The 26,717-nt window shown below is 38.0% G+C and overlaps 1 protein-coding gene across 1 annotated transcript; it reads left to right on the top strand.

Annotated features, from left to right (window-relative positions):
- Window positions 1-53: 53 nt before the first annotated feature.
- Window positions 54-26,514, top strand: smyd5 (SMYD family member 5). Its single transcript, XM_083547133.1, has 13 exons — window positions 54-201; window positions 544-652; window positions 2,184-2,323; window positions 7,513-7,634; window positions 8,448-8,517; window positions 8,715-8,819; window positions 8,910-8,972; window positions 11,658-11,728; window positions 13,230-13,336; window positions 13,553-13,609; window positions 16,578-16,672; window positions 19,805-19,875; window positions 21,920-26,514. Exons 1-13 carry the CDS (start codon window positions 109-111, stop codon window positions 22,056-22,058), a joined length of 1,242 nt encoding a protein of 413 aa, XP_083403259.1. The 5' UTR covers window positions 54-108; the 3' UTR covers window positions 22,059-26,514.
- Window positions 26,515-26,717: the final 203 nt, after the last annotated feature.

The following is a 26,717-nucleotide window of genomic DNA, read 5'->3' as shown; positions in this document are numbered from 1 at the left end:
AATAAAATGAAATAATTCACAATCATAAGCAACGTCAGCGCACATCGAAAAAGGAGCCGTCCAATTGGATAACTTCACAGAGGTCAAAGGTGAGACACAGTTTCCAACATGGCGGCCCCCTTGGATGACATGTTTTCGCGATGCGCTGATCCCGGTAAAACAGCAAACTGCGTGGAAGTCCGCTTTATCGACAATGTCAAGGTGTGTATCTGTAATCAATTTGCTTATATAAAAACATGTCACTTTTTTTGCTATGCGTTTTATTTTTAGACAATTATTTCCCAGCTCTTAGATATCTCATCCCGCAGATCTGTAGTTACTTTTCTGAATTAAACGCTACATTTTTGAGTCACAATATGGCGTTTGAGACTATGGCGGTTATTGGCAGGTATTAATGTAGTAATTTTGGTCTTATAGTTCTTCGATTGGTGAATGAAGCTTTTGACAGGCTGCTGGTTGCCCTTAACAAAAACGTGGCACTTGGTCGAGATTCCCCAAAGCAGGCCTGAGGCCCTGAACACTCTTTTTGTGTCACTTATTAAGGGAAAAGGACTATTCGCCAAGAGACCTTTCAAAAAGGGCGAGGCTATCTTTATTGAGCGTCCCCTTGTGTCTGCTCAGTTCCTGTGGAATGCCTTGTACAAGTATAAAGGTAAGGCGTGTTATGTTTCATAGTTGTATAAGAAGTCCTTTACATGCATACATACAAACATTCAGATTTGACCCTGTGGTATTCTAAGTCATCAGTGCCTAATTTGGCATAAATACAACAGCGGTTATTCTGTTCTGAAAACAATATTCAGTATACACTCTATAAATCATCTTTGATCTAATTAACAGTGTCATGTAGTGTCTTGGCTATGTATAATCCCTTTAGAAGTGTTAGACCTGCAATATCTTACTAAAGTGAGTACACTGATCACATTTCAGCAACCATTTTAGTAGATCTTAAGGGACATTATTATAGAAATGAAACTTGGATATTTTAGAGTAGTAAATGTGCAGCTTGTATATCAGTATACATTTACTGTCCTCTAAAAATAACTCAACATACAGCAATTATTGTCAAAATAACTGGTAACCATGCAAAGCCACTCGTCCTATTCATTATGTTCATGTTTTTGTTTATGTTTCTACTTGACAGGACCATTCAAATTTGTGTATCTTGTATTAGAGCAGTTAGAATTGGGTGCTTTGAGTAAAGTTCTTTTAGACTGACCCCTGGATGTTCTACATGGCACCTCATGGCCAAGACGCTTTAAGGATTTCAAAATTAGAATGGTTGCTCTCCAAAACAAACACATGAGTGCATAAAGCATTGCTTTAGAGGTTGCAGAAGGTCTGCTTGTCAGTGCTCAGACCATACACCACACACAAGTCTGTTTGCATGGCTGTCGTCCCAGAAGGAAACTTATTCTATAGCTGGTTTACAAGAAAGCCCACAAACAGTTTGCTGAAGTCGACCTGTTCACAAGCATGAATTACTGGAACCATGTCTTGTGGTCTGATGAGACTAAAATGTCCTTGTTTGGCTCAGATGTTAACCAGCATGTGTGGTGATGCCCTGGTGAGAAGTACCAAGAAAATTGTGTCTTGCCTACAGTGAAGCATGGTGGTGGTAGCATCATGGTCTGGGGCTGCATGAGTGTTGCTGGTACTGAGGAGCTGCAGGTCAATGAGGGGAAACATGGATTCCAACATATACTGTGACATTCTGAATCAGAATCGGAACATGATGCTCTTCCTTCAGAAACTGGGCCGTACGGCAGTTTTGCAACATAAAAATGACCCCAAACATAGGGCCAAGATGACAACTGCCTTGCTGAGGAAGGTGAAGGCGATTGAGTGGCAAATTATGTCTCCAGACCTGACCCCTATCGATCAGATGTGGGACATCCTTAAACAGAAGGTGCAGAAGAACCATGTGTCCTAAAATTCAGCAGCTCTGTGATGTCATTATGTAGTTGTGGAAGAGGATCCCAGCAACAACCTGTGCAGCTCTGGTGAATTTCATGCCCCGGAGGGTTAAGGCAGTGCTGGATAATGGTGGTGTTTACACAAAATATTGACACTTTGAATGCAGTTTTGACATGTTCATTTAGGGTGTACTCACTTTTTTTTTGTTGCCAGTTAAGACAACAATGGCTGGAGTTGTTTTCTTAATCGGTCTGTGCTTCCTATAGCATGTGAATACTGCCTGCGTGCTCTGGAGACAGCAGAAGAAAATGCACGCAGGCTCAGCGCTCTACCTGCCCTCAGCCTGCCTCATCCTGAGCTGTGTAAGGTCCGACCTGAGCTGCAGCAGGCCTGCCCTCACTGCCAGGTACTGTATGATTTACTTTTACTTCACGAAGTTCAGTCTCTGTGAAGATTTTCAGTTATTCCAGTGCTTTAGGATACCTACATCTATCAATATAATGCAATGAGACTTCTAATAATGTTTCAGTTTTTATCAAATGTGTCCCATTACAAAATTATTTATTTAGTTTCAAGAAGTTCTTACTTGCTAATAACAAATACAGACTCATAATTTTTCATCATCTTCTAAATAATAATAAAAAAAAATATTAGTGGTAGTACTCGTCGTATGAGTCCACCTATGAGATCTAAGAAGCAAAATTAGTGAAAACACAGGGACAACTTTCTTTCGGCTTCTCCCATTCGGGGTCGCCACAGCGGATCCTCCGCATGTTTGATTTGACACATGTTTTTACGCTGGATGCCCTTCCTAATGCAACCCTCCCCATTTATCCGGGCTTGGGAGTGGCACTGAGAGTGGCTGAGGTTGGTTCCCTGACCGGGGATCGAACTGGTTGCAGCGGTGAGAGCATCCTAACCACTAGACCACCAGGGAAAACACAGGGACAACCCTAAAGCTCAAAACATTTACATTAGTTGGAGGTAGTATGCCAAACCTGACATTTAAATATTGTTTTTAACAAGATCACTTCAAGTAGGCTGTAATTTTTAAATTAAATCAAAATTTAATTTGATTAGAATTTTCATTTCAAACATGTACAGTACACAGTGAAACGAAACAAAACTGCTTGCAGTTAGTTTGTTTATCTGTGTGTGCCAGTCCAGTCCTTTTATATTGTATATCTAGCTATGTTTAAATGAGAGTTTTTGAGTTTGGAGCAATTTTTATTAAAGCTCAGAGAAGTTTCATGTTCATGCATCTTGATGAAGCGCTTTATCTCGGTTAGAGTTTCTGTGAAGTGTTTCACTTTTGTTATTTAAATAAACAAGTGCTTTTTCATGTGAGAGCGTGAAATTCGCATTACTATTTAATATATCTATATAGAAGCATGTGTTGTCTCATATGTTTACCATTATTAACATTACATTTGAACACACCCTGTTCCACCTCAGCAAAAAAAAAAAAATGGCTTGGTTTATGTTACAATATCTAGATTTAATATTGAAGTTTGAACACATCAGCAAAACAGAAGTGCTACCATATGTCATGTTTGTAAACCCTTAAATGTTCTGTATTGGTGGATAATGTCTATGGTCATATTTCAAGGTTAAGATTTTCATACAAGTCTTAAATGTTGACAAATAAAATACATTTAAACAAAAATAGCATTCCTGATCATATATTTGTTTGGGAAATGATTCAATAAAATCTATCTGCATGTCTACCACTAGTAGTTTTGCCTTGCCACAGTCTCCACGGCTGCTCATCAGGGATTAATACACATCATTTACCTTAACTGTTAAATTCTGTAAAGCTGCTTTGAGACAATGTCCGTTGTGAAAAGTGCTATAGAAATAAACTTGACTTGACTATTAGCAGATAGTTTGAAGTAGAAGTGGATCATGGCACAAACAAAGGAGATTTCTATAAAAGGAAAGAGAGCTGTTGATGCACTTCAGGACTGAAAAGGTTGCAAAACGATTTCTAAAGACTTTGGACTCCACCAATCCACCATTAAACAGACTGTGTTCAAATGAGTGAAATTCAAGGCCATTGTTAGCCTCCCCAGGAGGAACTGACTAACAAAATCACTCCAGGAGCAAAATGGATAATAGTCTGCAGGGTCACAAAGGAAATGGGGAACTTCTAAGCAACTAAAGGCCTCTCCCACATTGGCCGGTGTTAATTTTTCATGATTCTGCTATAAGGAAAACAATGAACAACCTTGGTGTGCATGCCAGGGTATCATGAAAAAGGTTTGCCAAAGATCAGGTGACCTAACCAGAAGGCTGCTGGGGGAAAAAATGGAGCCCCAAATTAACCCATTTGGTTTAAAAGAGATTGTTCTGTTTGGAGAAAGGAAACAGTGCATGGTGGTGGTAGTTTAATGATTTTGCTGTATTGCTGCATATCGGCTAGAAAGGTTTGCCATCACTGATGGATCGATAAATTCTGAATTGTTTCAGAAAAAATAAATATCTGTCTGTGAACTGACAGGACTAATATGTCTCAATGAAAGTGGGTCAGGAAGATAACAAACTTAAGCACACAAGTAATTATAAAGAAAATGGAATAAAGTTAATGTTTTAGAATGGCCACATAAAAGTCCTGGCTATCCTTTATTAGAAATGTCGTGAAAAGACCTGAGGCAAGCAGCTCATTAGAGGGGACCCACCAACATCTCAGAGCTGAACCTGTTTTTTACAGAGGAATGATCAAAAGTTACCGAAAACCTTTAGCAAATTTTCACAGATTTTTGCTACACCCAGACAATATTTATATTAATTTAAATCTTCTTCTTTCGGCTGCTCCCATTAGGGGTCACCACAGCGGATCATCCGTCTCCATACCACCCTGTCCTCTACATCTGCCTCCTTCACCTCAACTACCTGCATGTCTTCCCTCACCACATCCATAAACCTCCTCCTTGGTCTTCCTCTTTTTCTCCTTCCTGGTGGCTCCATCCTCAGCATTCTTCCACCAATATAACTCATGTCCCTCCTCTGCACATGTCCAAACCATCTCAATCTCGCCTTCCTCACCTTGTCACCAAAACATCCTACATGGGCTGTCTCTCTAATAAACTCATTTCTAATCTTGTCCATCCTCGTCACTCTCAACGAAAACCTTAACATCTTCAGTTCTGCTACCTCCAGCTCCACCTCCTGTCTTTTACTCAATGCCACTGTCTCTAATCCATACATCATCTCAGGTCTCGCCACAGTCCTATAAACTTTCTCTTTCATTCTTGCAGATACCCTACTATCACAAATCACTCCTGCCACTCTTCTCCACTCACTCCACCCTGCCTGCACTCTTTTCTTTACTTCTCTAACACACTCTCCATTACTTTGCACTGTTGACCCCAGATACCTGAACTCCTCCAACTTCACTACCTTTTCTCCCTGTAACCACACCACTCCACTGCTCTCCCTCTCATTTACGCACATGTACTGTCTTACTCCTACTGACTTTCATTCCCCTTCTCTCCACTGCATACCTCCACCTCTCCAGGCTCTTCTCAACCTGCTCACTACTCTCACCACAAATCACAATATCATCCGCAAACATCATAGTCCAGGGAGACTCCTGTCTGACCTCGTCTGTCAACCTGTCCATCACTACTGCAAACAGGAAAGGGCTCAGGGCCGATCCTTGATGCAGTCCAACCTTCACCCTGAATCAGTCTGTCGTTCCTACTGCACACTTTAATGCTGTCATACTGTCCTCATACATGTCCTGCACCACCCTCTCATACTTCTCTGACACACCTGACTTCCTCATACAATACCACAACTTGTCTCTCGGCACCCTGTTGTACGCTTTCTCCAAATCTACAAACACACAATATAATTCCTTCTGTCCTTCTCTATACTTCTCCATCCACATCCTCAAAGCAAATAAGGCATTTGTGGTGCTCTTCCTCGGCATGAAACCATACTGTTACTCACAGATGGTCACCTCTTCTCTCAGCCTGGCTTCCACTTCTCTTTCCCATAACTTCATGGTGTGACTGATCAACCTAATTCCCCTGTAGTTACTGCAGGTCTGCACATCGCCCTTATGCTTAAAGATCGGTACCAGCACACTCCTACTCCATTCCTCAGACATCCTCTCACCTTCCAGAATTTTGTTAAACAATCATATTAATTTAAATATTTTTAGTATATTAAAAATGGTGCGTGTGTGTGTGTGTGTGTGTGTGTGTGTGTGTGTATGTATATATCTCCATCCATCCATCCATCCATCCACACGTGGAATTATATACATAACAAAAAAGTGAACTGAAAATGTCATATTGTAGGTTCTTCAAAGTAGGCATCAAGAGAATGCCAAGAGTGTGCAAAGCAGTAATCTAAGCAAAAGGTGGCTACTTTGAAGAACCTACAATATGACATTTTCAGTTGTTTCACACTTTTTTGTTATGTATATAATTCCACGTGTTAATTCATAGTTTTGATGCCTTCAGTGTGACTCTGCAATTTTCATAGTCATGAAAATAAAGAAAACTCTTTGAATGAGAAGGTGTGTCCAAACTTTTGGTCTGGTGTGTGTGTGTGTGTGTGTGTGTGTGTGTGTGTGTGTGTGTATATGTATGTATATATATATATATATATATATATATATATATGGTCCCCTGGTGGTCTAGTGGTTAAGATGCAGCGCTCTCACCGCTGCGACCCAGGTTCGATCCCCGGTCAGGGAACCATCCCCAGCCACTCTCAGTGCCGGTCCCAAGCCCGGATAAATTGGGGAGGGTTGCGTTAGGAAGGGCATCCAGCGTAAAACATGTGCCAAATCAAACGTGCGGAGGATCCGCTGTGGCGCCCCCTAACGGGAGAAGCCGAAAGAAAGAAAGAAATATATATATATATATATATATATATAAAAACAAAAACATTTATTTAAAAAAATTATTTAAAAAATTACACTAATTTGTTACAAATGTAAAATATCAGCATCAACCAACTTGTTTTTTGTGTACACTGTATGGACAAAATTATTGAAACCAAATTTCCCCAGCCATTTGGTTCTTTCCCAAATTGTTCTGTGCTGAAAGCACACAGTTGTATAAAATGTCTTTAAATGCAGTAGCATGAAATTTCCCTTTCACTTGAACTGGCATGACAATGCCCCTGTGCACAAAGCAAACTCCATGAAGATATGCTTTGCATGTGTTTGAGTGAAGATCTCCTGCTTTAGAGTGCTGATCTCAACCCTACTGAACACCTTTGGGATGAATTGAATCGCTAAATGCACTCCGGGCCTCCTCACCTCACGTACATCAGTACTTGACTTTACTAACACTCTTGCGTCTAAATGAATCTCCATAAGCACTCTTCAAAATCTAAGAAGGGTGGAGGCAGTTAGAAGAATTAGAATTGGGACTTAATGTGAAAAGCGACGCTCAAAAAGCCCATACCATACATCTGACCAGGTGTCTGCAAACCTTTGGCAATATAGTGCATGTTTTTACTCCTCATGGTTCTTTATTTTAGCTGACTGTGTGTAATCTATTTATGTTAATAATAGGTCTATAAAAATGTCCCAGACACCTAACAGACTATCCCTGTGCTTGCTGCCTCCTGTAGGTGATGTACTGTAGCAGTGAGTGCAGGCAGGCTGCTTGGGATCAATATCACCAGGTCCTGTGTCTGGGCTCTTCACATCAGGATCATGATCATCCAATCAACAAGCTGCAGGATGCTTGGAGGTGAGACACTGATTTACTGTTTGTTATAATCTCGTGAGGGGAAAAGTGTTTAGTTGTGTTGCTTGTTTTGTAAATCTACTCGAAGCAATTTTCAATAAAAAAGAGAGGGAATAAAAATATTTTAAGCAGGTTTTAATGCTGTGAACTGATGAAACCTCGGAAAATATAAGAAAATTAATAAAATAAATACATATGAATACATGGACCTGGTGCATTACATTCTTAACATTAAATTGGGCTTAGTATTCAGAAGTATTAAATAATTTTTAACTAAATTTTAAATAAACTAACTAAAAAAAAAAAACGTTTTTGTTTAATATGCAAGATCAGTTCACTTAATTTGACCACTTAAGATTAGCATTATATTATAACAAATGTATGTTAAAAACAAAAAATGTAGGATGTGACGGCATGGAAAAAAAGTGTATGTTTCAATATATAGACAAACACACTGCATATAAAGAAAATGGCACAGAGGTTTGAGCATGGCATATCTTGATCAAACAAAAATCATCATTCCTTTCTGGGGTCTGAACAAATCTAGTGATGCGCACATTTCAATTCTGAGTTAAATCACTTTTTACATGCTGTTGACCTTTCAGATTGGAGGACATGTGACTTTTAGGTCAGTCAGGCTTAGCCTTTATTATAATCAAATAATGGTCAGTAAAGTCTGTGAAGATAAAAACAATTAAAGGTATTTTAGGCTGGTATCAGTCGATTATCGGACACCATATACTTTGTGAAAGCAAAACAAATGTAATATATAAATTGATGTATTTATTTGTGTTATGATGTGCGTGTTCTTTTTAGGAGTGCACACTATCCTCCAGAAACCTCCAGCATCATGCTAATGGCCAAAATGGTTGCTGTTGTGAAGCAGGTATGTTTTGTTTTTTCTTCACTGTTTTTCTAAAAGCTAAATCAGTTATATCTGTGACCATGGAGGGACTTGGTGAAGGGTTTTTATGTCTGAGTGCTGTGAATGGCCTTTGGTAGATAGTTGATCCATTTTCTTTCTAATTTTAAACTTTTTGATTTGCTTGTTGTGATAAGAGTTTTATGTTCCCTGCCTTTTAGGCTCAAGACAAGAGGCGCTGGCAGAGGCTGTTTTCCCACTTTTGCAGCCGTGCAGCCAACGAGCAAGAGGAAATGGCACACAAACTACTAGGAGAGAAGTTCCAGGTACAATTATAGAAGCTTTTAACCTAATGCAACTGTGACTGTACACATGTGAGTATATCTGGCTTTGACACAATTCACTTCAACCTTCAGGGCCAACTGGCTTTGCTGCGTAACCTTTTTACAACTGCACTCTATGATGATCACCTCAGTCAGGTCAGTAAACACAAAAATATTTTTCATATGAATAGATTTTCAGCTTAAAAACAAGTGTACACAGTCTCCTGTTCAGTGGGTAATAAACGTATTTACAGCGCAAAAAAAAAGAAAAAGTGCTTTCTCTGAGTGCAAACAAGACCTTGGATAGAAAAGTAAAAAAAATAGACTATGTATAAAGGAAAATTATATTAAGTACTGTGGATAAGATCTGATAATAATAATAATTATAGCTGCAAGCAGCGATTACTGTGGTTCAAGCACATAATGCATTGAAGCACATAAGAAAAAAACATTAGCAACATGCCCACAGAGTTTTAGTAGCCACTGCTAAACTTGTGTAATAGGTGCGCGAACTTCATTGGCCGATAGCAGTTATATTTTTTAGATATGTAAAGTCCTTATAGACCCTTATGGCACATTGGACAGAGACACTGCATGGCAAGTTTCAGGTCCATCGAACCAAACGGTTGCACAGTTATAGCCGTTTATCCCTTTTTTCCCCTCTTGTTTAGTTTGACCAAATATTGAGCTTATGCACACGTGGTGAAGTTATAGTATCTCATTTCGTTCAGGAGTTATAGCCATTTTAGTAAAAGTGGCCATGCCTATTTCAAATGTTTTGGCAACCCTTTGCAACGATGAGTAAAAAGTTAAACTTTTAAAAAGTTCTTAAAGTTTTTTTTTTTTTTTTTTTTTTTTTTTGTAAAATATTATAGTTATTTATATTCACTGCCCAGGAAACATTTCTGCACTGATTTGGTTCCGATCGGGTGACAAGTCTAGGACTAGTTTGCAAAAGTAGGGATATAAAAGGATTAGGATATAAAACTTTTGAGTCAACAACAGTGTATAAGCTATGGCCAACAATGTGTGGAATTATAATTTTTTTTTTTTTTTACTCTAGCCCTCCCCTTTGGCCAATTGGGTCGATACTCTGTCAACCTCTCCCCAAATTGAGCTCTACCCTCTGGCCAAGTTTTAAGTCTCTAAGTCTTACGGTTTGGTCTGCACAAAGAGTTTTATGGTGGAATAATTATAATAGTGTAATCTCTACAATCACAATAGTGTAGATTGTACTGCACTGTGTTTGAACCCCTAATAATAATAATAATAATAATAATAATAATAATAATAATACTGAATTTTCACATTATAAAATCATGTGAGAAATGTGTTTTTTCTTTTGATGGAGCAAATTGGATTTTATTAAATTTTTTTATAAGGTGGTCATTCAAACACTTCATTGTTTTTATATGAAAGCCTGTAAGATGAATAACATGATAGTATATCTGAAATCCAGTCCTGTTATTAACTGTAAAGAATATAAAAGCCTATAATGTTCATAGTCATAAGAACTGTAAAAGCCTGTTATGTAAGTTATGAATTTATACGAAAATTATATTAATTATACTAGCAGGGGTTCCAAATCCTTCCATAACCAATATGAAATCCTGAAATATCAACAACCACGTAACCAATACTAAAAACCTGTAGCATTTAATAATTGCGTAATGATTACAACACAATGAAAGCCTGTAACAATATTGGTGTAACACAATGAAATCATGTACGCCGTTACTCTGACGGGCTTTCCTCGCGTTAAGCCGGTACTGTAACGGCGTACATGATTTCATTGTGTTACACTAATATTGTTACATTGTCCACGCGTAACGCGAGGAAAGCCCGTCACAGTAACGGCGTAACGCGAGGAAAGCCCTTCACAGTAACGGCGTAACGCGAGGAAAGCCCTTCACAGTAACGGCGTAACGCGAGGAAAGCCCTTCACAGTAACGGCGTAAAGCGAGGAAAGCCCTTCACAGTAACGGCGTAAAGCGAGGAAAGCCCGTCACAGTAACGGCGTAACGCGAGGAAAGCCCGTCACAGTAACGGCGTAACGCGAGGAAAGCCCGTCACAGTAACGGCGTAACGCGAGGAAAGCCCGTCACAGTAACGGCGTAACGCGAGGAAAGCCCGTCACAGTAACGGCGTAACGCGAGGAAAGCCCGTCACAGTAACGGCGTAACGCGAGGAAAGCCCGTCACAGTAACGGCGTAACGCGAGGAAAGCCCGTCACAGTAACGGCGTAACGCGAGGAAAGCCAGTCACAGTAACGGCGTAACGCGAGGAAAGCCCTTCACAGTAACGGCGTAACGCGAGGAAAGCCCGTCACAGTAACGGCGTAACGCGAGGAAAGCCAGTCACAGTAACGGCGTAACGCGAGGAAAGCCAGTCACAGTAACGGCGTAACGCGAGGAAAGCCAGTCACAGTAACGGCGTAACGCGAGGAAAGCCCGTCACAGTAACGGCGTAACGCGAGGAAAGCCCGTCACAGTAACGGCGTAACGCGAGGAAAGCCCGTCACAGTAACGGCGTAACGCGAGGAAAGCCCGTCACAGTAACGGCGTAACGCGAGGAAAGCCCGTCACAGTAACGGCGTAGCGCGAGGAAAGCCCGTCACAGTGTAACAAGTAATTTTTAATGATTTAAGAACTGTAAAAGGATGTAATGTTAATATTAGTGTCATGATTATAAAAGTGTGTAACCTTAATAGCAGTGTAATATTTATAAAATGTTCCAACATAAGTACCAGTGGAACGAATATAATGTAAGTGTAATAACCTGAATAATGAAGTGTGTGTTAATTAGTATGTGGACATTTTAATCAGTCCTCTGCTTTTGCAGTGGTTCACTCCAGATGGCTTTCGCTCTCTCTTTGCACTCATCGGGACCAACGGGCAGGGCATTGGCACCAGGTTCGTGCCATTTTAATTATGTTTCTTTTGCACCGTAATTCTCTTTTAAGAAGCAATTGAACTTCTCTTTAGGTTATGTACCACGCACCACATACACACACACATGCGCACACAGTGGATGGCAGTTCTTTGAAAGCTTTAACTGTGACTATTGTAAAATTTGTATCTTCATCTGTGAAATCTTTAACTTTCTAAGATCTTTTATCTTTAAGATCTTTTATCTTTCGTGTGATTTATATTGAAATAAGGATGAGTGAACTAGTTAGTGTATGTTCATATTACTATGACATCATGTAAAAACGCATCCTAAATTTACATTGAAAAGGAAATCAATGAGGATTACCTTTTCCCTCTTCATGCTTGGATGTACCAGCTTAAAGATGTATCTAGATTATAAAGTGTTTTTTCTTGTATCCTTTACATACAAATCGATATTCAGACAAGGTCAGTTTTCACTAGGAGGAAGAATATTAACACATTGCATTCGCCAAGGTTTATATTACTTTCTCTGTCCATATCATTTTCCCTCGGAGCTTGTTAAGAAATGAAAGTAAATCAAAAGACACAGTCCCTGCAGGCTGATTAAATGCACAAATATTTCATTATATCCAATATCCTGAAAAAAATTATATTACCTCTATTACTTCTTGTTTTGACTCGGTCTAAGCTAAACACTAGGAACAGAATAGAACACTTTGGGAGATTTCTTTGATTTCTTCTTTTACTAGAGATATTTGGCCAAAAAAGAATGTGTTTATTTGCACATTTTCTATTTATTATTGTGAAATGTCCATTTCAGAATAATAAATAGAAAATGTTGTGAAATGTCCATTTAATTCATTTTCTCTTTATGTTTGATGTCGAATGTCCACTGACAGGTGCATCACTTGCATTACAGTAGATCCTTTACAAGCATCTCCTTCTTCTTTGGAAGCTAATTATAAAAAAAGTTTGTCAAGTTCTCAAGAAACGAAAACATTTTATAATTTTTTGCAGATTTATTTATGGTCTAGGAAAACTTGTAGATTTTCTTCTATTACAAAGCAGTATTTTAGACTCTAAACGCTAAACTGGTTCTCATGGAAAACATCTACATATCAATAGTTAGACAGAACAGTAAATCTGCAGTTTGTATTGCAGATGAAATATGGTCAGACCTGTTGTTACAGAAAAACTCTGAACAATCAGAAGCAAGAATTATGCTGTTGTATAATAACATTTAATATTCTATTGAAGTTTTTTTTAAATTAATTAATTATTTATTTATTTTTTCTTTTCGGTTAGCATAATGGATATTAAATGACAGTTTAACGTTCATAATAATATAAAAATCATTATGGATTTAAAACAAATTTTAGTCATAGCTTCAAAAATGAGGGGTTAATAATTTCTTTGTGTTTATTTATTTATTTATTTATTTATTTATTTTATATATTTATTTTGCTATGATGTGATGTGAAAGATGGTCGGTTTGCATCCCTGATTGTTGCTGTTTATTCAGTTCCCTCAGCCAATGGGTTCATGCATGTGATGCACTGGAGCTTCCTCACCAGCAGAGGGAGCAGCTGGATGCCTTTATTGACCAGTTATACAAGGACATCGATAAAGGTCAATTTTTACATCCAATACAATATGCACACACACACACACACACACACCCCACTGTGCTGCAAATGTTGGAGGACTAAAGCACTTACTACTTGTGATTCCCATACTATTACTACTGCTACTTCGTTTTGAAATATATGTAGTGAAATGTGAAATAGGTTTGATGGATGAAAGGTTTTTTCACAGACTATCATTTCTTTTTTGCTCGTCTTACAGAAACGGGCGACTTCCTCAACTGTGAAGGATCCGGTCTCTTCCTTCTTCAGAGCTCATGTAAGAATAATGGAAGAAAATAAATAAAATAAAAAATGTGTGTGTGTGTGTGTGTGTGTGTGTGTGTGTGTGTATGTATATATGTGTATGTATATGTGTGTGTGTGTGTGTATGTATGTATGTATGTATGTGTGTGTATATATATATATATATATACACACGTATATTATATAGATTTATCACACACGGACACATTGATGATTATGGCTTACAGCTAATAAAAACCCAAAATTCAGTATCTCTGAAAATTTCAAATTTTGTAAAAGTTTAATATTGGAGATTCATGACATCACTCTCTAATCAGCTAATTAAATCCAAACACCTGCAAAGGTTTCCTGAGCCTTTAAACAGTGTCTCAGTCTGGCTTAGGCTGCACAATCATCTGTGTGGGGAAGACTGCTGACTTGACAGTTGTACAGAAGCCGATCATCGACACCCTGCACATGGAGGGTAAGACACAAAAGGTCATCGCTAAAGAAGCTGCTGTTCACAGAGTGCTGTATCCAAGCACATTAATGAAAAATTGAATAGAAGGAAATAATGTGGTAGAAAAAGATGAAACAAAGCCTATTTAAGAATTTGGGGAGATTCACAAAGAGTGGACTGCAGCTGGAGTCAGTGCTTTAAGAGCCTCCACACACAGACGTATCCATGGGCTACAACTGACTCATTCCTTGTGGCGAGACACTCCTGAACCAGAGACAACGTCAGAGGTGTCTTACCTGGGCAATGACAAAAAGTACTGGACTGTTGCTCAGTGGGCCAAAGTCGTCTTGTATTGACTACATACAGTGGGTACGGAAAGTATTCAGACCCCCTTAAATTTTTCACTCTTTTTTATATTGCAGCCATTTGCTAAAATCATTTAGGTTCGTTCTTCTTCCTCATGAATGTACACATAGCACCCCATACTGACAGAAAAACACAGAATTGTTGACATTGTTGCAGATTTATTAAAAAAGAAAAACTGAAATATCACATGGTCCTAAGTATTCAGACCCTTTGCTCAGTATTTAGTAGAAGCCCCCTTTTGCTCTAATACAGCCAGGAGTCTTTTTGGGAAAGATGCAACAAGTCTTTCACACCTGGATTTAGGGATCCTCTGCCATTCCTCTTTGCAGATCCTCTCCAGTTCTGTCAGGTTGGATGGTAAACGTTGGTGAACAGCCATTTTTAGGTCTCTCCAGAGATGCTCAATTGGGTTTAAGTCATTGCTCTGGCTGGGCCATTCAAGAACAGTCACGGAGTTGTTGTGAAGCCACTCCTTCGTTATTTTAGCTGTGTGCTTAGGGTCATTGTCTTGTTGGAAGGTAAACCTTCGGCCCAGTCTGAGGTCCAGAGCACTCTGGAAAAGGTTTTTGTCCAGGATATCCCTGTACTTGGCCGCATTCATCTTTCCCTCGATTGCAACCAGTCGTCCTGTCCCTGCAGCTGAAAAACACCCCCACAGCATGATGCTGCCACCACCATGCTTCACTGTTGGGACTGTATTGGACAGGTGATGAGCAGTGCCTGGTTTTCTCCACACATACCGCTTAGAATTAAGGCCAAAAAGTTCTATTTTGGTCTCATCAGACCAGAGAATCTTATTTCTCACCATCTTGGAGTCCTTCAGGTGTTTTTTAGCAAACTCCATGCGGGCTTTCATGTGTCTTACACTGAGGAGAGGCTTCCGTCGGGCCATTTTGCCATAAAGCCCCGACTGGTGGAGGGCTGCAGTGATGGTTGACTTTCTACAACTTTCTCCCATCTCCTGACTGCATCTCTGGAGCTCAGCCACAGTGATCTTTGGGTTCTTCTTTACCTCTCTCACCAAGGCTCTTCTCCCCCAATAGCTCAGTTTGGCCGGACGGCCAGCTCTAGGAAGGGTTCTGGTCGTCCCAAACGTCTTCCCTTTGAGGATTATGGAGGCCACTGTGCTCTTAGGAACCTTAAGTGCAGCAGAAATCTTTTTGTAACCATGGCCAGATCTGTGCCTTGCCACAATTCTGTCTCTGAGCTCTTCAGGCAGTTCCTTTGACCTCATGATTCTCATTTGCTCTGACATGCATTGTGATCTGGAAGGTCTTATATAGACAGGTGTGTGGCTTTCCTAATCAAGTCCAATCAGTATAATCAAACACAGCTGGACTCAAATGAAGGTGTAGAACCATCTCAAGGATGATCAGAAGAAATGGAAAGCACCTGAGTTAAATATATGAGTGTCACAAGCAAAGGGTCTGAATACTTAGGACCATGTGATATTTCAGTTTTTCTTTTTTAATTAATCTGCAACACTGTCAACAATTCTGTGTTTTTCTGTCAGTATGGGGAGCTGTGTGTACATTCATGAGGAAGAAGAATGAACTTAAATGATTTTAGCAAATGGCTGCAATATAACAAAGAGTAAAAAATTTAAGGGGGTCTGAATACTTTCCGTACCCACTGTATATAGTAAATGAACATACTTTTTAGAAGGCCAACAATTAGCTAAAAAGTTTTTTTTGATTGGTCTTATGAAGCAATACAATTTTTTGAGATTGGTATAGATTTTTGATAAATGTGAGACAAAAGCATCCAATTTAAAAGAAATAAACATTTGAAATATATCAGTCTGTGTGTGATGAATCTATGTAATATACGAGTTTCACTTCTTGTATTGAACTACTAAAATAAATAAACTTTTTAATGATATTCTAGTTTATTGAGATGCACGTGTGTGTGTGTGTGTGTGTGTGTGTATGTATATGTATATGTGTATGTGTATGTATATGTATGTGTATATATATATATATATATATATATATATATATATATATATATATATATATATATATATATGTGTGTGTGTGTGTGTGTGTGTATGTATGTATTTTGGGGGGGGGGGTCTCTTTACCTAACGCTTCTACCTAACACTTTACTGAGTTTACTGTTAATGTAATTTAAACTCATCGAAAGGTCACTCAAAATTATATGATTTGTTGTCAAGGTAACCACAGCTGCGTACCGAACGCGGAGGCGTCTTTCCCTGACAACAACTTCCTGCTTCACCTGAGCGCCCTGAGTGACATCAAACCTGGCGAGGTCAGATGGGGTTTGGTTTTTTAATATATATATATATATATATATATATATATATATATATATATGTATATATATATATATATATATATATATATATATATATATATATATATGTGTGTGTGTGTGTATATATTTATATGTATATTAGAGCTGCATCTAATGAGTATTATGATTTTTGAATAATCCGGGGTTTTTTTTGTTTTGTTTTTTTTAAGAATAGTTGATTAATCGGATAATAAAAAAATTTAAAAAAGCTTCTTATAACTATATATAACATTATTCAGGGTATTATATCTATTTAGATATTGCAAAAGCCAGATATTGAGTTTAACTTTCTATACTTTTGACTTTTTAAGCTTTTAGTGGCTGCTTGTTGAGGACTGCATGAGGGTTTTTTGTTTAACACTGCTGTTATTAGCTGCTTTTAGATTTAGTTTGTTTGCACCAGTTTAATTGAAATTATCACTGTCACGAGCGAGGCGACTGCACTACCTGATGCTCGCGAGTCACGACAGAACAGATCCAGTGCTATAGCCATTTTCACAGTTTTGCCTACCGTGCTGATGTTTCACCTTTATCGGTGACACCAGTGTGTTTACTTTTTCCAGCTGCCAGTTTACTCTGTTCTCTCTGCCATTTTGCAAATGTCTGTGTTATCTTGCGTCACGGTAACCTGTAACTTGAGCAGCCCAACATTCGTTGACAAAGAATGTCATTATCGATTATTTTAAATTTAGGTTAGTTGTTGCAGCCCTAATATATATATATATATATTATATTAAAATTATCTATATAAAAAACACACACTATGAGCTTTTGTTTGGCTACTGATGTACATAAATACCAGTAATTTAGTAATTCAATATGCAGAGAAGTCATGATTCATATACATCTACGAGGGAAAAAAACCCCAGCTACAATAATGTGAGCTCTTAATACACACACGAATGATCCTTGAATAGTCCATATAAACTTTGAGTCAAAGGCACAAAAATATGACCTCTATAGATGGCAATATCCTTCACTTTACATCTGGCATGTGGAGACCTCCTTCTTCAACAATAATGTCTTGAGATATGTCGGCCACGGTGAGGTCAGAAGGGAATATGTCTCATTTCACATGACCTAATGCTTGCCTGAAGCATGACGACTCAACAGTAAAAAAAAGGCTCCATGTTTAATACTATGTTTTAAATATACAATTCCCAACATCTACACATACGATGACAAAATGTTGGAAATGAATGAATGGGTCGTGTAAGTCTAGCGTAGATCTTACTCAGAACATGATAATGACTCTTTACCCACAGTGAGCAATTATCAAGAACTTTTTCACCCACAAGTGTCTAGGAATAAAAATAGAAACAATGACTCACAGTTTCTATTAGCGTGCAGAATATTATATATAATAAATAAATAAATAACATTATTTATTTATTATATATAATATTCTGCACGCTAATGGGCGTGGCATTCATTTTGAAACGCTTCGAGTTGTTGTGTTCTATGTTGTTTACTTCATGTTTTTCTATGTGGTTTACTTCAGTGTTTGTTGTGCCAGCTGTAATGAGGAGGATATTTCTATCTATAGATGTTCTATTTTTGTGCTTCTGACTGAAGATTTATATGGAACATTGTGTATTTATTCAAATCTCACATTACTGAAGTAGCCGTTATCCTAGTGAAAGTTTATAAAACATGATTCGCCTGCATTTCCAATTACTTGTACATATGTAAATCAGTAGCTGAGTAAAACCTAATATTAGTATGAAATCATATTGGAGTGCCACAGAAACTATCAATATAAATGACCGGTTTAATATTGAGTCATTGTTTCTTTTTTTATTCCTAGACACTTGTGGGTGAAAAAGTTCTTGATAATTGCTCACTGTGGGTAAAGAGTCATTATCATGTTCTGAGTAAGATCTACGCTAGACTTACACGACCCATTCATTCATTTCCAACATTTTGTCATCGTATGTGTAGATGTTGGGAATTGTATATTTAAAACATAGTATTAAACATGGAGCCTTTTTTTCACTGTTGAGTCGTCATGCTTCAGGCAAGCATTAGGTCATGTGAAATGAGACATATTTATTACTTACATATATAAGGGGAAGAATTTCAACAGCAAATTTTATTGAGTTAAATTGCATTGAGAAATTAAATAGTGGCATTGAAACATTTGGCGTTAAAACTAAGTGCTGTTGGAATGAACACAATAGTGAAAAGTAATAATATTGAGATTTTTAAAGCTATGACTGGATTCTACACAGTCAGAATTTGTCTGAACTTTTATGAGGATTTGCCAGAATCATACAAAACTTTCTAGTTGATTTGGTCCCTCTAGTAACACAAGCATTATAAATCATGATATTCCAATTTCCAATGCCAAAAAAAGAAATAGGAAAAATATCACTTGAGGTTAGCAAACACTAAAATATCTTCATTGTGATATTTAAGGCAACCAAAAAGGCATTTCTTTACTGGGGTGCCAATACTTTGAAACAGATGTTGTATTCCACTAAATATTACAGTTCTGTACAATGAGTTCTATAGTTTTCTACTCTGAATTATTCATTAAATATTGTACGTTTGTATATTTCCTGTAAATGAGCCCCATGCTGGGCAAATGCTTGTCTAATTGCATTTAAAATTCTTATGTAACAAGGTAATGGTGGATCAGGTTTTGTTAAATAAAATGTTTTTATTACTGTGAAAAGTAGTATTACAAAAAATGCTTAAGGGAAGCAGATGTTTGCTGTTAAATATTTGTATACCATTACATTTTTCAATCTCCAAATTTGGAATACTGTACACTGATTTTTATATTTTTTGTCCTGAATAGATGTGGCATGTCACAGATGTGCTGTGATGTTTATTTTTCCCCCTTGTTGCATCCGCCACCTTACATGATTAAAACCATCCATTCAGTGCGAGTCAGATCAGATCAGAGCCAAATAAATGCATCCGTGTTCTTGGCTTATAACTGAGCTGTAACTGAAAGCGGAAGGCTGTGGAAATCTCTTTACAGCTACTCAACACCTGAGTTAACTTTGACTTCTGATGCTAGTTGCTAATTGACTGTAACTCTGTTCTCATTAAAGTCTTTCTTTTCGGCGCTCTCTGTAGGAAATCTGCATCAGCTATTTGGATTGTTGCCAGCGAGACAGGAGTCGCCATAGCCGGCACAAGATCCTGAGGTAATGAATGCTTCAGCTTGTTTAAGAATTTATACGTCCCTCCAAAAATGATCAATTCAAGCGCAACGCTTTATGCTAGTGAGAGCACAGGGACGGGGATTAGTGCTGGACCTTTGCTTTATATTGATCGCCTACCTATTTACTGATTTGTGATTTAGGAAGAAATAAAACATGTTCACTCGGAAATGCCATTTTATTTAAGGCACATTCAGTTTTCTCCACCTGCGCGCCGTCTCACTTCGACTTCAAACACTGTTGTCGACGTCTCCAGCTGTGGGGCTCGAGCGAAAGCTGCCTGCTTTATTACTGATGCTTCGTGTGTTTGCAGATTCGGTGAGACCTTCAGAAAGTCTGAAGTTGCACTAAATTAGAAATGCATTCTTGTTCGTGTGATGATTCTCAATCGAACAAACTGTGTAGAACTGGATACTAAAAGCATCATTTCGCTTAAGTATGAGCTCATGTAGTGCTTTAAATGAGTGTAACCAATGTATCTAGGGATCGACAAGGCATACATTCATTAGCATTGTTCTCATAAAAGTTATCAGTGTATGGCAAGCTTCATACTTTTCTCTTGAGAGATGTCTAACTATGAGGTGACTGTTACTTACAGCAGCAGAGTTATATTGCAATTTCTTTTTTTTTTCTTTAAATCTACAACCATCTACAAGCCATGTTTTGTGCAGCAGGTGATTTGAGAAAGTGCTTTAGATTGTGGGCACCTCACATCACACTCGTATGTGCTTTTTAAACATTTTCTTCCGGCCTTAGACTTCCCAGAAGAGCAGATGTCATCTCTTTGTTCCAGTGATGGGACATTGTAATGCTACAGCATATAAAGACATTCTAAACAACTGTCTGCTCCCAGCTACATAAGGATGTAATAGTCAGGTGTCCACATACATTTTGGCCACATTGTGTGCAAAATGAGACGTTTATTATGAAAGTCAATCGGGAATTTGGTTTAACCTCTTTCTCTTTTCATGCAACTATGAATTATAAAATGAACAAGTGCCCAGACTACTGATTTGATGTATCCATTACTGTTTTCCCACATGTCCTTGAAAAAGGAAGTTTTTTTTTTTAAATCTAGTTTTTATCAAGGCTAGTGATATGACTGCCTCTGCTCTTCGTTGTGGGAGGAATAGCGATTTTATTTTTCCTTTTGTCAATTAGAGTAACACGAGTCATCGTTGGCTTCTGTCATGTATACGGAGGGGGGTTGTTGGCTGAGCTGTGACTGTACATGACCAGCAGTTTGAGATGTGAAGACAGTGCTGCAGTGACAGTGTCCTAGTCCTTACCCTGCTTGGTAGGGTAGCTGTCGTACAGTAGAGAAGCACTAGCTAGTGGTTAGGAATTCACAATGACTAAAACTGGTTTAAAAATGGGTAACAATCATACAAAGGGGAGAGGGTGGTTGTAAAAATTGTCAATTACACTAACCTGGTTAGAACTAAAGACTAATTATATGCTTTTCAGTATTATTCTCCACATATTGAACATTTTTCTGTTTTTTTTTTTAATTCTGGTGTTTGTGTGTGTGTGTGTGTGTGTGTGTGTGTGTGTGTGAGAGAGAGAGAGAGAGAGAGAGAGAGAGAGAGAGAGAGAGAGAGAGAGAGAGAGAGAGAGAGAGAGAGAGAGAGAGAGAGAGAGAGAGAGAGAGAGAGAGAGAGAGAGAGAGAGAAAGTACGAGGACACACAATTTGACTTGTTTTTTATTTCTTTTTTCAGCTAATGGTGAACAAGAAAATATAAATAATGATCCTAGCCACTCAACTTTGCATAAATAGGAAAAGAGGTCATAAATTATCTGGGAGAAAAAAAAGAAAATGCCAAATATGAATCCAATGTTTTCAGGGCAATAGTCAACTGATGCTGATAATTAATATTAGATAATTTAGCCTCTAATTAAGCTTGTAATTTTTCCAACGAATTCTAAAGTTCCTTATGTCTAAGTTTTTAGGAGAGCTTTTTCATACTTGGGGACCTAGAACACGTGAACATTCCACACGTTTAGTCTTTTCTCATGGCACTCTTTCAGAGAGAACTACCTGTTCGTGTGCTCGTGTCAGAAGTGCATGGCCCAGATGGATGACGCTGACGTGACCTCGGAGGATGAGGACGAAGCGGAAGGAGAAACAGAAGGGGACGAAATGGAGGACGAGATGACGGACGTGTGATGATGATCTGTTTTCCGGTTTCATCATTTCCAACCTATTTCATACCCATCTTTTTTTTTTTTTTTTTTTTTTTGTGTGAACGTTTACACTTTCATATCATCATAAAGAAAAACCACTCGGGTCACTATAACGAACCTGCAGGTCCGTTCATGCAATAGGAGAGTGCACTCTGGGCTATGCAAAGTGTTTTGTCTCACTTTTACACCTTTAATTACCATCACATTAGTGGTGCCAAGAATGCTTCCATTTCCATTCTCTCAGACTGATCTGTTTCACCTTGATTTAAAAAAAAAAGGATAAAATATGAACATATTTCATCTATGCACTGACATTTTTGATACATTATGGATGTTCTGAGACAGCATGAAACCTTTCAAAGACAAACTAATTCACATTTCATCAGCCTTGCTGGACTGTAGACATAACAACCAGCCATGTGATGTCCTCCAGTATGTTAGTTTGCTTAAAACATTTGCTTGGAACAAGTAGGCCTTTATTAACCTTCTTAAACTTTCCAGATCTGTCAGCTGCTCCAGCCTTCTATATCTCATAACTACAGTGCCCAGTCCAGTATTATTGGCACCCTTCATAAAAAATTTGCTGAAATAGTAAAAAAAAAAAAAAAAAAGAACCTTGAACACAGTAATTCAAAATTTCCATTTGTACAATAAATGGAACTATTTATCTTTTTTTCTGTCAGTAAGAAATGCAAACCATTTAGCATTCTTCATTTTTTATCTTTTTTTTTTTTTTTTTTTTTTTCATTTTTTCCTCTTTCCTCATTTCCCCCAGGAACTCTGCTGTTGCCTTGAACCATGTATTGTTTCCCTAGGGTATAAATACTGTGTTGCACATAAAACACACAATTGTAAAAAACCCATAAAATTGGGAAATGCAATTGAGTGGAATTAAAGCAATACAAAAAAGTGTCTGAAAGTCTTTAGAATTATCCAGGAATTGGACCCATGCACGCATCGTCTCTCCGCAAATTGATGAGGATGGTGAAGCAACGAGAAAAATGCCTGAAGATCACAGTTTCAGAATTGCACAGCTTCATTTATTTTTGTGCTTGTCAATTTCAAAGTGTTTCCTGTTGCGAGGAAAAAAAAAAGCCCTTCCTAATGTCATTCTCGCCGTGTTTGCAGGCTTGTTAGAAAGCGACTCAGTGTTGGTATTCTCTTTAGGGCAGGAGTCACAGAATATTAATTGTATGGGTGCGCAACCAAAGTTTTGAAGAGATAAATGCACTATTGTAATGTACTTATTGTACATGCGTTTTAATGTATTTGTTTTAGGCTTTTTTTTTAAATAGGGGATGCCAATAATTACGGAGCTCATTGCATATTTGCTATTCGTTCACGGTAGTTTTTGAATAACAATTTACTATCTAGATTTTCGGCTGAATGCCGTAAATGTAAGTGAATAGTACACATTAAGATGAAGACCTGAACAGTAAGCTGAGACATTAAGGAGTTTATCATTTAGACATCACAGTAAACAAACTGCAGGTCTGCCAGGGTTGATATTCTGGATGAGTCTGTAGTTCACAGCAGGTCTTAGCTGATCTAAAGTTATGTTTCAGGTGTTCAGCATTAGTTTCACTACATCAGTTGCCATGCAGATGCATTTTGCCTCAGGATTCTGTTTTTGATGTTGAGCAAGGACTCACCCTGGTGTCACAGGAGGTAGGAAAAAGCAGTCGATTGCTTTTTCCACCACTTGTCATAATCCCCCAGCACTTAATAGAGTCATCGTGTGTTTATGAAACTCGCATTGGAACATTCGCACTTTTTTCCTTGCGTGCATAGTGTTCTTGACAAACCCTGTCAGTTTCATCAACATCATGCCAGAACAATTCAACATCGAAGGCGGCAGATGCTGAATTACCATAACTGGATATCTCTGAAATGCAATAATAATCATGTGACAGTTTAAGCGTGATCGGAACACGAAATGAAACGTTTCTTGAATAATTTCGGAGCGTCGGTGCTTTTTATCTTGCTGAAACCACAGACCAAATAATGGGTAGATTAGCATTCATTAGTGCAACATCCGCCTCCTTGATATTTATATACACACACACACACACACACACACACACACACACACACACACTTTCTATTTGTTCTGCTATCAGGGTTTGAGCAGATAACTTCTCAGAGCCAGAGTTCTGGACTACAATCAAGTTTTGCTTTAGCTAGCACAATGAACACTGTTTCTATGGACACAAATCTCTAAGAAGTTTAGGATGGTAACATAAGGACAAAGATTTGTGCTGCATAGCTACATAAGTTTCAAGTAACAAACTTGCACTTATAGAAGGCATCCGCCTGTTGTTTAATTGTTGACATAATTTGTTAAACTCGGGTGCTAAGATTAATTGGATGTGTTATAAAACAAATGTTGATCTTCTTAAAGTCATAAATCTGTATGTTTTGAAGTACAGTAAATAATTTATTACCTATTTGCCTTTTGAAGACATTACAATCTTGGGGTGTCAAGCTTTTCACCTGGTGGTCAAGATTGAGAACTACAACAAACACTAAAACACCCATTTGGGAAGAAATCACTCTGCCCCATACTCAGTCTATGGACATTTTCAGTAAGGGAGGAACAATGGACAGGGCAGTTACACACTGTTGCCAGTTTTTTTGTTTAAAAATCCGAATTAGTATAAAATTGTTCTGTTGTAACCAAGATATATACAGCAAAAAATCCTGCACACAGTGTCTTGGTTATACATTTCTATTAAAGCAATGTTACACAGGCAAGAGTATGGTTCATATTCTGAACATTAGCATGACTGTGATTTGCAATCCCAGCTGTGCTGATTTACTTAAGTGACATTTTGGCAAACAGTGAAATATCCCATTGTGGTTATAGGGAATACAGGACTTTTGGAATGCTACTTGACCAAATTAGTAGACCAGACTAAAGTGTTGTATAATGTAAAATAAGTTGTAAAAAATTGGTGGTAGGAAAGATGGATTAATAAGTGGATAATGTACACAACCATAATCTAAATGGTTGTGCACAATAGTTACCTTTTTACAATTTAAAAGCTGAGAAAGAAAAAAGAAAAACATTTTGTATGGCATTTTGTATGTAGCTGGGCAGGAACATTTCTGAAACATTGCAAGGCTGATTAATGATGACAGGAAACATACCTGCTGTATTCAACACAGTTGAATGAAGGTACATAGAAATTCACTGAAAACAAGCTGCTAGAGCGCATGTTGAATTCAAGAATGTATGTCACCAACTCGCTACTGCTTATTACTCAGTTATTAAAAAAAGAAAAATCAATAGATAGTAGTCTGTAGCACAAGTCAAGTGTGATAGCCTCTAGACTGACTTTGGTTTGGAACTATGTTGTTGTAATGCAATGGAATTGACATCAGAAATGAAGTGGGAGTTTTTATCTGTAGAAACAAGCCAGCAGAATATTTTAACAGGCTTATGTTAGATGTTTTGACCGGTTTGCAGATGTGTCATGTAAGCTTAGATAAAAGATTTTTTTTTTGGCTTGATTTTGGATACCCAAACTTTTACAGGAGGTTTTTTGAATAATTGATAAATATGTATAATTGGTCAATTTCCAGTCATCAGCAGTTAATGAACAGAAACTGTGAAAATGACAATTTATAAATGTGGGTCATTGGTATGTGTAGTGATTTTTACTTTTAAACCCCCAAGTCACTGTTACAAAATGTGGAAAAGTTTTGGAACTCCACGTGTTTAGACATGCTGCATCTGCAAACAACATCTTGGCCGAAAGCCACTGATAGTTATTTTTGGCGAATAGGGGTGTAATGTGAGCCCAACATCTTGTAAGTGGACAAAATCAGATGAGATATGAAGGAGAAAGTATAGACACCTGGGGCCGTGTCTAAGAGGAAAAACCTCTGAGCTCAGGCCAACAGCATTGTGCTGGCAAAACGGCATGCTGTGATTCCAGCCATACAACTGTGTCCCTTCAACATTGCCACATGGCCGCAAGAGAGGGGTCAAAGTGTCTGCCATGAGAGGAAGAAGGCCAACAGAGTTGCCCCAAATCAAGGCCACAAGGAATCCGCATTTACATTCGTAAATGAGCTTTGATTTTAAAATAAGGGCAATGAAAGCAAGCCACATTAGGATCATTGCAAACTCACACAGGGGAAATGAGAGTCTAATTTGCATCTTGTGATTTAAAAAAAAAATAATGGTTGGATCTTTTTTAAGCATATTTGACATTCAGAGGTGAAACTTGCCTGCATTTATAACAGAAAGCAATTCTGGTTTAACATTTGGTTGTTTACAGTTTGTCACAATGTTAATAGCTCTCATTTGAGCGCTCCAGTTGACTTGCACACAGCATGTTTGCATTTTTTGCGATTACTTATTACTACATTAACTTCTGTCATTCAGTCCATGTTCCACTGAAACAACACCAATAAAGACAAGTGCAAAATTCCTTCGCTCAGCGGTGTGCTGTTCTCTGTCGTGACATGACGTACCATTCCTTCAGGGCATTTCATTGTGTTAAAATTATTTTTTTCTTCCATTTTTTTGTTGTTGTATTCTCTTTTTTGTGTACCTGCTTGGACAAAAATAGGTCATAATACCTCATGAAATCCTGCAGCCCCCTGTGGAGGACCTTTTTCTAAAGCTAGCTGA

This window comes from Silurus aristotelis, assembly GCF_946808225.1.
Source record: "Silurus aristotelis genome assembly, chromosome: 7".
NCBI classification, from domain to species: domain Eukaryota; kingdom Metazoa; phylum Chordata; class Actinopteri; order Siluriformes; family Siluridae; genus Silurus; species Silurus aristotelis.
This window is presented reverse-complemented; position numbering and strand designations above follow the sequence as displayed.

Bases quoted from the DNA above. Each gene is read 5' to 3' on its own strand.
- smyd5 (XM_083547133.1), top strand. From the start codon at position 109: ATGGCGGCCCCCTTGGATGACATGTTTTCGCGATGCGCTGATCCCGGT. The intron at 13,610-16,577 runs GTAAGAATAATG...TTTGTTGTCAAG, and splicing joins CTTCCTTCTTCAGAGCTCAT to GTAACCACAGCTGCGTACCG. The intron at 16,673-19,804 runs GTCAGATGGGGT...CGCTCTCTGTAG, and splicing joins GTGACATCAAACCTGGCGAG to GAAATCTGCATCAGCTATTT.